This window comes from Dermacentor albipictus, chromosome 7 (genome assembly GCF_038994185.2).
Source record: "Dermacentor albipictus isolate Rhodes 1998 colony chromosome 7, USDA_Dalb.pri_finalv2, whole genome shotgun sequence".
In the NCBI taxonomy this organism is placed as follows: domain Eukaryota; kingdom Metazoa; phylum Arthropoda; class Arachnida; order Ixodida; family Ixodidae; genus Dermacentor; species Dermacentor albipictus.
In genome coordinates this window covers 54969337-54981804 of record NC_091827.1, presented here as the reverse complement: position 1 = coordinate 54981804, position 12468 = coordinate 54969337, and the positions used below count along the sequence as shown (strand labels likewise).

The 12468-nt window shown below is 42.2% G+C and overlaps 1 protein-coding gene across 2 annotated transcripts in view; it reads left to right on the top strand.

Moving 5' to 3' along the window:
- The window catches only part of LOC135906758 (uncharacterized), a 308457-nt gene extending 296748 nt beyond the window's left edge, over positions 1–11709 (top strand). For both annotated transcript variants that reach the window (XR_011507415.1, XM_070522239.1), the window contains one exon: positions 11241–11709. Coding sequence is in view for 1 of the 2 variants with exons in the window: in XM_070522239.1 (XP_070378340.1) it covers positions 11241–11492 (252 nt within the window). In the remaining variant the exon portion in view is untranslated. The remainder of the gene's footprint in view (positions 1–11240) is intronic.
- The last annotated feature ends 759 nt before the right edge of the window (positions 11710–12468 follow it).

The following is a 12468-nucleotide window of genomic DNA, read 5'->3' as shown; positions in this document are numbered from 1 at the left end:
TTGTACTATACTTTCAGTTCTGTTTTCCATGTAATAAAGAATAAAAAGTTCGGCATGGTGCAGTGGTAAGATACAGGGTTCGAGATTTTCAGGTACCAAGTTCGAATCCACGGCGGGCCACTCACATATTTTTTTTTCACTACGAAATTTACATAGCCTTGAAGTGGTCTCTGTCAATTTTTAACTAATTATTGATCAAGAACTCCAGAACGTCCAACTACAGGACGTCACACTACAGACAACAGAACATCAAACAACAAAACGTCCCAAAATACAACAGACCAACATTCTTGTGTTTTTCAACTGGGAAGTTAGATAAGGCATGCTTATTCAAGGAAAAAAGTTTTCTAGTGCTTGGTTGCGATTGAAAGGCTTATTTTCTTGTGTGTGGGCTACCACATTATTAGTACAAGCTATTAGCACAGAATCATTCTGAGAATCAACATTATCTTATCTCCAAGTCTTATCTACAAGCAAAAAAATGTCATGTGTAGTTATAGACAGCATCAAGTGTCTTTTTAGATTGTTCACACTTTCCTTAGACTCACCTTTGCATGGTTTTTGCAAAGGAAAAGAAGCAAGAAATTGAAAGCATTTCCTCGGCTTTATTTTATTTGACAAACTTTCTTCTAACCGCATCAATCTCTGAACAGAGGCGTTCATCGTAGCGGGACATTTCCAGTTGCGATCAAGCGAGCAAAGCTCTTATAAGAGACTGAAAATTAATTTTCCGGCATAAGATATGACCTGAGCGTTCAGAAATTACTTGTCCCTAAAGAAAGCAGCTATATTGTTTCTCCTCAGAAGAAACACAAAGATAGAAAACACAATGCACCGGAAAGGCGCTACAGTGCATTTTCTTTTGTTCAATGCCGTGCAAAGTATAAGTTACGTCAGTTCTACAAAATACATTAACAAAAAAATGTACAGTTGAAAGTTGAAGAACCATGGAAACTCTAATTAGCCAACGCAACCGTAAGAATTCGTATATTAATATAACGTGAAGCCACGAGCAATGGCAAAATCCTTGTATATTTCACGATTATTGAATACTAAAAAACACCAATAGAGAGCTCTTGAAACTAATGCTACTGTCCGAAACGAGAATGCCCATCTAGCATCCGAAATTTTGAATCCTCACCCACTCCTCGAAGTTAGCGACAGCGGAGCGCTCAAGCCCACCGCTTACGTTCAGGGCCTAAGTGAAGCAGTTCTTAAATCATGGAACCGTGCGCCAATATAAAATGTAGCGCGCAACAAGTAATGCTGCTTTGGAACAGCGGAGTTGAGTGGGCGCTCGCTGGATGAAACATAGCTGCGTGCTCGCGCATCAACGAATGCAACTCAACAGCGAGGTCACTTTCAATCGGTCTGCTGCTGCCAACACGCGACGATAGTGTGACGCAGTTTCAGCGACTTGGGTTTCGGTCGTGAAGCATATCACGTGAGTCATCGCCTTTTCATCTGCAAATTAGCCGAGAAAACACGTGTGTCTGGGAGATAGCTGCATGGCGCAGGACGTGGTTTCTGGTTTGTTGTTGTTCTTGGTTTTTTTTTCGGCTGCTCTTCCGACATCAGTGGTGGCGGCCAGAAACCAAAAACACGCCGAGCGGTTAAAGACCTCGCGTGCTGCACGAGCTGGATATATTCTCGCTCTGTGTAGAGACTCGCCAGACTCTGCGCCGGCACACTTCGAAGAAGGGTGAGCTAACTTCGCGGCATTTGTCGTGCCCGGGCGCTAAGTATTAGTGAAACAATATGCGAATTTCGCACATCCAAATTAATGAGGTTCTCTTTTGTCTCACATTTCTTATTACGCACTACGATATTGGAAATGTTTAGGGCACTTTCTATCTTACGTTTGTTTAGCAGAAAACGAAGAACGCTTATACGCAGCAATATTCCCAAGTTTACTAATCAGACCTGCTGCCTAGCGATCCACTCTTGAATATGCATGTTTAACGCAATGAGACTAACTACCGTCATGCACCACACACACACACACACGCACACACACGCACACACACACGTATATGTATATATATATATATGGTATGGTTATACATATATATATATGTGTATATATATATATATATATATATATATATATATATATATAACCATACCTTCTGCCCAGCGATCCATTCTTGAACATGCATGAGTGATCCATTCTTGAATATGCATGTTTAACTTAACTACCCTACTAGTAAAGGCGGCATAGACGTAATATTTTCGTTTACGACAAGACAAAATGGCTCATGTGTGTGTGTTGCCTGTGCTTATGGTTTTTGAAAAGCGCGGAATAAGAGATAATTTCTTTACATTATTTCCGCCTGCAACCTTTACTCCATGTAGTATTTAATTTATCATCTGGATTTTTATTACAACTAATGGGCACCGGGAGGTGGGGCAAAATTTTGCAATCGTTACAGAAGTGAAGTTATACGAATACGTATGATGGTCCGCTGTGTAGTAGGGCCTAAATGAACCTACTTTCCTTTTTCGCTCTGGTTTGCGCAAGTGTATTTGCGAAAACATGATAGTGAGTATTCGAACCTACCGTCCTCAATACGGCGAAATTTTTGAAGCAAAATTCGATAGAACAAGAAAAAGGCTAACCAAGTAATCACCTATGAAACTACTTTGGAAGAACTCAACATCATGAGCGCTTTCTTTTAGTGAATGTTACAGCGTCTGTTGCACGATTTGTTTTTTGAATACACTGTCACCACTATGCCAGCTGCGCACTAACTGACATCACAGTAAAACTAAAAGCATGCCCTTGTTTGATTTCTTATTTTATTTTACTCGTAATTCCTCCGACACTTTCAACACCAGCCAGCGAAATCCAAAGTGTATCTAACTTCGGTTCTTCAGGATGCCCAGCCTTACGCAGGGCTCGGAAGTGTTTGTCTGGAGTCGTGTTTGCTTTTCGGTGGTATCAATCTACTCTTGAAGCTTAAAAATTTCTACTGATGTATGGTTCATGTAAAATTCTTTTGTCCTTGCCAAGTACTCACGCAGAGATTTCTGAACACAGTACAGGAACGCTTGTGCAAGTTACTGAACCGAAATGGCTGTTCTGGCCATCGCTATCGCTCTGCTCGCCATGTTTCAGCTTGGCAACGCTGCCACTGACTATTCTAAGCTTGTTACAGGTGAGCAACCCTATTCGATAGGTCTTTCTGTTGTACCGTAAGTATCTTCAGTGCCTGATATTGCTTCAAAGCAATCACGGAAACAGGACGAACATAGGCGCATGGTGTTTTCGATCCACTTTTTAGACTACATTGTGTAGAATACATTGACAAGAATAATAAATGTCCAAACTTCCAAAAAATCATACAATCATATATCTTATCGATTCGTTCGAAAATTACTGATGTATTTATTTAGGGGACATACCATCTTTTTTTTCACCCTCGACATAAAGTGAATTCGTTTTACTAACGCGTGTAATCTGGGAGATGAAACACAAATAGCACTTCTGTCTCAAACAACGACAAAATAAGATCTCTTCACATAAAACAGTACACGTGGAACAAATCGCATTGACATTGTACACATTAGCTTCGCAATTCTTCTTGAATGAAAGATATGATTAACGTCCCTAAACCCTCTTGCTCAATTTCGTTTGGAGCATGCACCTCAGTTACTTGCCATAATATGAATAATATTGTATGCCGTGTGTAAGCCCCGCTACGGGCGGCTGCAAAACAAACCCATACGGACGGCGCGGGCCATCTGGGCAGGGGACATGCGTCTCGACGAGATTATTTCCACACTTGAGTAATGGCTGTTAACGGTTGACCCAGAGCGGGGCCTTGCAAGCAAGCAGAGTAGCCACGCCGTCGGCACCCAGGGCTGCCGCACAGTTCGGGGAGCGCAGAAGGCCATCAGCGCCACATTAGCGGTCGCGCCTCACAGTAAAAAAGGGAGCTTCGGACCCCCGTCGCATTGTGCTTCCTGGGGATCCCCACAGGCGTTTCCCTTGCGCGCGGCCGGCTGGCGGGGGTAAACTCCTTCCCAGCTGGGATCTCCCCGACTGGGCGTCAAACGCCGTAACGGGTGGGCCCGTCTGACTTCCGCGGTGCTCTCATCGGCGCCCTTGAAGAGTGCTTGGTTCGGGTCTAGCCGCGGGCAACGGAGATAGCGCGGCCTCAAGCAGGCGCGCCAGCCTCATTGATTTTGACGGCTTTGCACCGCGCGCTGACCGGCGTAGGGATTCTTTGAGCCGCAAAAGACCCTGAGGTGTTGTCTCGGTTCCGAGGCGCCGTGGGAACGTCTTCTTCGGCTTACGGCCCGGACACGAGGCCGACCTCGGCGGGTGGGCAATTATCCCGGGCTCCTCTGTGACAGTTTGGCTTGCAAACAATTGCTTGTTTAAGGCGCCGCATGGCCTGCGGGTTCTTGGAATCCGATCGCGTCGCGCACATGTTCGAGCACTGGAAAACATGGTCCCGACGTTCCCAGGCTTTAGGGATTTGTGAATGTATTTTGTTAGTCAGTGCTTGTTGCGCCGGCTGTGCTCGAGAGCCGTTGCTCGGAACTTGCGATGTGTACAGCTGGCATGACCCTCACCCCTTTGTTGTTGTATATTGTGTATTTCGGGTGAGGATTCTGCACTGTGAACTGTACTAAAAAAGATGTTCTTTGACTTTTGGTTGTTCGACTGGCCAATCCCGCACGCAAGTTCTGCTGAACGCAGTGATTGGTGAATGGATTGTCCAGTTGAGACGCAACCCGGCGGCAATTCGCCAGCTATGATTGTGGGCGGAGCGTTACGTCTACAAAATGCGGACGCAGCGCTCCAAAGGGGAGTTCTGGACCTGGCTTTGGTGCTAAGCACCATCGGCTCTGCCGAAATAGGGTCGCCCTATGTGGTCCAAACCAGTGTAACAATTTGTAACCGATGTACTGTTTGAAACTATGCAATCTTGTAACCGAACTTTGTAATTTTATCTGTAAATACAAGTTTTTGTTCGTTTGTTACTGCAGCGGCTTTGTCTTTTCGAACCTAAGTCACCCATTGAGCCACCTGTGCAGACCGTCTCTGACGGTGCGTCTCGGACGCCGACGGTGGGGGTGAATTTCTACGAACCAATCGATCGATCGTTTTGGCATCGAATTCTTACTCCGTGATAAACTTTACTAGAGTTTCATGATGACGCACTGTTATCATTGTGGCTATCTTGAATGAGAACGCGCTTAATGGCATGAAGAGCAACGAATGCTGCTTTTGTTGTTACATATTCAAAAAAAATATGAGGTTTTGTGTGTGTAATGGTATGTTTTTTTATGCGTTATAGGGATACGCTGCAATTAACAATCATTGTTTCTTGAACATAGATTCCATACGTCTCTTACTTTTGTGCACATGTTCAAAAATACTGGAGAATGAAATGCCGTCAAAACTTGTCTTTACTAAAATGTCTGCTAACACAACATCCCGTAGCACGCTGCCACAACGCCCCGGACGTGGAGTGGACAGAAAGCATCAATACTTACCTTCAGCGGATACCAGACATAATTACAATTCCAGGCCCCGCACAGAAGCCAGGGATATTGGGATTGAAATTCTCTTCAGTCGAAGTGACAGGCCTCGGAAGTTTGTGGGCTTACAAACCACCCCATAGCTTTTGTGTGTCTAACCGCACCCTGATTGAAGCTGAGGTGCTTGCCGTCAATCCTCTGGGGCTCAACGCGGAGTGGAAGTCCTGCGCGGGAAACAGAGGCAAACTAGGAACAAAGGTAGGCACCATACAAACTATTTACGGCGCAGTAAATATTGTTTAATACCCGGCGAATAGCACAGCCGCTTCTTCCACGTGAAGTTTTATTAGCGAAGGATAGAGATATATGTAGAGTCAGAGGAGGACCAAACTGAACTTAAGAAGTGCAGAACTAAAGAACAATCTTAAAAAAATGCACGAAATAAGAACAACTGCAAGAAAAGTGCATTATACCTTTGCTAAATGTTCCGCATCTGGCTTACAAAAGAATGGATCCTTGTTTTCTAGGGGAGGCAAGGGATACATAGCCTACTGGTTTGAAACTCCTGTGCTGAATTTCTCCTTCGCAGAATGTACCAGTCCATGACATTCACCTTTACAAACTACAACAACGTTGGTATAGATAGACGCATTACGTGTATATATATACCGTATTGAAAAACCCAGTATCCACTATCCAGATGATCTTTAGAAGATATATCTTTACAACCAACAGGTGAACTGTTCTTAATTTGAACCCATTACATCGTTCTCGTCTAAAATATTACATATATCTTTCCAGGATGCATCGCTTAGTTGGGAAATGAACACTTGGGCCGGCGAACAAAAAATATAAGGTTCTAAGGGAATTCAGTTAGGCCTCTGTTCTTTTTGTTACGATGCCCAAGTGGCGTTGTGGTGTTTTATTATTAAAACACCAGAAATGCCGGTTTAAGTGCACTCAGCGGAAATATTCCTGAATTTTGCAGTTTGAATGAGATAATGGCTAAGGGAATCAGAAAGTCACTGCAGTCGAAAATATTCCTTTTTCCTTTACAGAGCGGAAGTAACTCCCATAAATGAATTTACTTCCGGAATTCAGTACATCAAATGCGCTCTGTCACAAGGATCCGTCTTAGCACCGGCTTTATTTTTACGGTATAATATCGACACTGTAAATATTCAAGGCTGTTCTAGTGTTACATTCTACGCGGATGATACAAACGTGTTCTGAGGAAGAGTAACAGGAAATCTTTTTGAGCAAGCTAACATCTGGTTACAGCAACTAAGTTTGTGCCTAAATGCTAATAAGCTCCTATTGATCATAAATGGCGTTTAAATCGAAACGAACTATAATCCATCCTCACCAACAGCTCAAATTCGAACAGGCATCATAGGCGAGATTTTGAAGTATTATATTCTATGAAAATATATACTGGCCTCCGCGCATAGATGTTCTCAGAAACATTGCTCGTGGTGTAGGTGCGCTAAACAGATTGCGATATTTGTTGCTGAATAATGAGAAGCGCAATATTTACAACACGCTTATACATTCTCTATTTGAGTATTGTTTCCTGGTTTGGTCAACAACTACACAAGCTAACTTATGATCTGTTTAAACCCTTCAAAACAGTGCACGACGCACAATAGGAAACTTAGGACGTACTAGGGTCACTAAACGATGCTATAACAAGTATAATAAATTAACAGCATGAAAACTCCACAGTTACCAATTATTCCTCGAAATATTCCGCAATTCTGGAAAGACTAATATGCCTTTCAATCTAAATACCAATGCAAAGGAACAAGCTATAACCCCAGAAGAACTTTGATAGGAAAATAGGAAAACCACGTTCCAGACTAAAATACGAAGACCAAAACTGGCATTTCAACTTCATAACCTTCTAAACGACTACCCCTTAGTATTGGACATGCTAAAATCTGGAATTTCAAAGTTTTAGGGCGACAGTAAAAGTATTGTTGCTATCTGAAGAATATTACAAATGTTAGACTACAAGTATGAAATATTTCGTGTATGTTTTTGTTTTAGTGTTTCAAGTGCTCAGCAAGCTGTGTAACATTTATCTCTTTTATTTTTTTTTACGTGAATTGTGCACTGAAGTGTCTCAAAATGTGTACTAGATTAATTTCATCTGTGCTCTCCTGAATGCTTGCCATTGTCATATTGCTGCCACAGTCTGGGTCGCACGGCTTTGTCAGGCAAATGTTTGCCTTCAGCCATGTCTACTAAGACAATTTGAGTATTGTAATAAATAAATCAATTCAGAAAGAAAGAAAGAAAGAAAGAAAGAAAGAAAGAAAGAAAGAAAGAAAGAAAGAAAGAAAGAAAGAAAGAAAGAAAGAAAGAAAGAAAGAAAGAAAGAAAGAAAGAAAGAAAGAAAGAAAGAATCTCTGAACTTTTCGTGGAACAGCTTGCGCAGTTTTTCTGAGCTTAACTGATCACTTCTATTTATTCCGCTAATATTAGGAGTCGTTTGTGACCTAGAAGCTGGAAAGCATACGTCATTATGCACAGAGTTTCGAAGGGCTTTCTCTAGTGAAATAGGGGTGAGGTGAGACAAATATATGGTTGGAGGGGTGTGAAGGTCTAAGTAATATTACCAACGCTTGAACTCTGCTGTGGAAAAAGCCGACAACGAGCGCCTTCTAACTTAGTGTTCATCGTAGTGTATGACCGTAATAAGAAAAAAAGAGAACGTCGACCAAAATGCGGTTGTCTAAACAGTCTTAAAAGTTTCAGCTTTCACACGGAAGCCATGTAACTTCGCGACCAGAGGAGATTTCGTCAGACTTTTTGTTTCGCAGTGTATGATCTCTGTAACGTAGAGAAACGTCGATGAACAAAACAAGAAAACAATACCTTTTAGTTTTTTTTTCAAATGACGGTAAAAAGTAAAAACAGGAACATAATTGGAGATAAGATGTGTTCAAAACTCACATGTTTTGACGGTATTCTACCACTAAGCTTTTATGCCCCATGAACTAATATTCTGTGTGAAAATGAATTTTGCTTTGTCCTATGCTCTTCCGAAGAATAGGACAGCCCTATGGAAGGATTACTTCAGCGTCGTCCTAATCCTTGCTAACTTGGGTGCATGCTTTTGTCGTCGTTTTATTTGCATTTTTAATGTCTATAGCTATATATTTACGTTTTTCTCTTTAGAGCTTTGCACTAAATCTTTTTTACAACGAATTTACGATTTGTAGTAATCGTACGGTGGGATAAGCAAACTGCGAAGGAATGATAAAATTGAAAGGCGTACGAAAAAAAAAAAACAACGTCCAAGAGACAGCTCGCCAAACAAGTGATAAGTTGATCTGCTTAACATCGGAAGAAACTGCATAAAGCATGATTTACGACTTCCTAGCAACAAGCCAAAGCGTCTTCCGCCAATACATGTTCAAAGTGTTTTCGAGAAGTCTGGAAAAAAAATTATCTGGTACCCTGCATCACGCTGCCACATTGGGCACGTGAAACATCTTGTTCAAGTTTCGTAGGGTGTATAGGTACTCAGGCAGAGAAATGATGCAACGCTATAGTGGCGTCATCTGTGGGCGCCATCGAATACTACATTTTCCTCTTCGCATGGAGGTCGAAGTGTACATATATATATATATATATATATATATATATATATATATATATATATATATATATATATATATTTATATATATATATACACATATTGGTGCAAATTGTGGTATCTCCGTACCAAAACCACTTTCCGATTATGAGGCATGCCGTAGAGGAGGATTCCGGAAATTCTGACGACCTGGGGTTCTTTAACGTGCACCTAAATCTAAGTAAACGGGTGTTTTCGCATTTCGCTCCTCTCGAAATGCAGCCGTCGTGGCCGGGATTCGGCCTCACGACCTCGTGCTCTGCAGCCCCACACCATAGCCACTGAGACACGACGGCGAGTTCTGTAAGTGTGTAGGATTGTGCTCGGAAATTGTTGTTGGAAGAATCAGTGACATATTCGAAGAAAAACGGCAACATAACTAATGGCGTAAATGTAGTCGTGAAAGATGTCAATATGTACTGAGATACATGGGTAATCTTCTTTCTTCCCATCTGGGCTTATGTGCTATGTGGAGCAAATACATCGTTTGAAAGCTAGCATTGCTCCACGTTGGAAACATAGCTTAAAAACGGACCTCTTCGTTTATGACCAGCGTCGTCCTTTCAGTGTACAAGATGGCGTAAACGAATGTTACAGTCATATGGAAAGTGTCCTTTTCGTCCAGCTTAATTTTCCGCTGTTTCTAAATAAATGGCTATCGTTAATTCATTGCCTGCATTCTTTTAAATCTCATTGGTCACTTTGCAAGAGAGCTTCCGTGTTAGTGTAGCGAACTGTCTCGAAAATATTTTGAGCTCTCCTCGTGTATCTGTATACCAAATATATTTAGTGAAAAACTCAAACGCAAGAGCAGTCAACCGATTGTTTCTCCTTTATTCAACGTGGATGGCTAGCCAGGTCCGCGCCAAGTGTGAAACCATATTCATATTGAACTTAATAATGTAGCTCTTCGATGGACCAATGTAGCGGTAATGTCTGCAGAACCAACAGCTACGAACAACACATCACACCGTGAGAACAGCGTCCAGCATCCCTCATTAAACAGCTCTAGCTCAGCCCCCCTTACTGATGGAGGCAAAGCATCAGAAACAGCACAAAAGAAGATATGTTTGAAGTTGACTAAGGCTGCACTTTGGGCTTGTTGGTATGTCGCGATGGAGGCAAAAGGCGTAGCGCATCAGAAAACTGAACAAAACAAGAACACCGACGACACAAACGCGTGTTTGCTAATTCCTCGCACAATGAGTGGCGCGGGCAGCGAGGCGCTAGTGGTGGGCTATGAGTATTTGCAATAAATTGAAAAGAGAAAGTTGTGATAATGCAAGGTGCATATTTAGCTAGGAGGAGTAGATACGTAGGTTGAAAGTGTATCTGAACGTTATAGTACCATTGTGTGTTCAGTTGGTCTCAGCTTGAAGAAATGCATTTCTGAAAAAGAGGCAACGCAGATGAGGGAGCATTGGGTGTCAGAAAGGTACCTTGTGCATTTTCCAGCAGTACAGGGAAATTATTACTGTGGATTAACTGACAAAATCAATGACGTCTTTGCTTCATTGCGAACATGTCTTATTCAACATCAGAAGCAGGCACTGATTTCGCGAAATGTTAATAGAAGTTTAAAAAATAACAATCTTATAATTCGCTATTGATTAGAGTCATGGCATTCTACTGAATTACGGTTGCTCAATGCAGCAGAAATTGATTAGTGTTGTGAGGCACCATAAGAAAAGTCTCTTTGGACACAAGTGCCGTCTCAAAAGATTCACAGGGTTAAGGAAAACGTGTATGTCCTTTCAGGGCTGAATAGATGAGACCTTTTATGCATCCCACACTTATTCCAGCCTGCTTTGTTCGGTAATAGTGAGGCAGTGGTCAAACGTATATAATTACAGTAAGCGACAAATATCCATGTACCTCCGAAATTCGTTTTCTTGCTATTTCATTATCAGCTTCAGAAATAAACCATTCCATGCAAAAATGTGTCAGTGTCAAGGTAGCACATCTGTTGGGGTCTGCCAGATTTGTGGAAGGAAATAGATTAAAGTATATTCTGTATGCACAATGTATTCAGCTACAGTGCTTATGTTACATATTTGGGTAGCCGCTTTGTAAGCTTCTGTTCTTTATTTCTAAACTTGCAAGGTTTCTCCAAGGCAGCTGCACATCTACTTTGTTGCTGAACCAACAGCTGAGGATCCTCACAAGATTCGGCTGCAAAACATCGAACCCAACAACCTTCACGACCCCCAGTTGTACGTGACAGGAACAAGCCCAACAATTATTCACTTGGTGGAAGCTCTCGGAATCGTAGGCATGCCCTACCTGCAGCTGATGTGGAGCAGACTCATCCGCGTGGATTTACTGGCACTAATTGAGGGCAACCTGCAGATCTAAGGAATCCTTGTCAATGTAAAAAGCAAGGTTTTGTCCCCAAAATAATTTAAGACACAGCCGCTTTACAACATGCTGGTGACATTTTTGATTGACATGGTTTCATCCTTATCTGACGAAGCTTCGTTCTGAGACGTAATCATATGACAAAGAATTACAGATAGTCAAGGCGTCAACTGAAGCTAGTTGTTCCAGAAATAAAGGTCTGTTTTATCCTGGTTGTTGCGATTGTACTTCTTGTTGCTGAGTCCTGGATCCAAAGTGATTAGATTGGAGAAGGTGAAAATGCAGATGCACATTTTTTTGTAAAACTTAAAAGACCTAGCTCATCAGAAACAGAGGATACTATATTTCGTGGTATTACGGTCACAATAAATACTCAAATCTCTAACAGTGTGCCTAGCTAAGTCGTTCTCGTCAATTTTCGATATATTTGATTGTGCGTTTGGTCACACAAGCTCACTATGACAGTAATAGGCTACGGATGTATACATAGCAGTCCTCAAGGTATCTTTTCTTGTTGTTGTCGTTGTTGGTGTTGGTGGGAAAGCCGATTACATGGACCGAGCTTAGGTCCACTACAACAATCAGTGAGTCAATGACCGTAAAAAAAAAAAAACCAAGAACCTTTCGGAACGATAGCTGAAACGAAGAAGCTCTCTTTTATTATGCTTCCCTTTCTCTTGTAGAATCGCACCTTGAAGCATGAGGCACGAGACACACCCACCTTAGGGCGCCAAGTTATTAAGGTGGCCAAAAAAAAAAACGACGGTGGCTGCTACTGGACTCGCCTCCCCCTTTCGTCACGCCATTTTGCCAAAGAAGAGCAGCGTGGACCTCGAAAGAGCCTTTGACGCTGGGCTTTGACGCTGGACGCTGGGATCCGGTAGATACGTCGTTTCGGCAGTTGATAAATTGTTGAAGGAGCATAATGATGGCGAGGTTGCTGGGTAGGCTGATCGCTGCTAGACAGATAAAT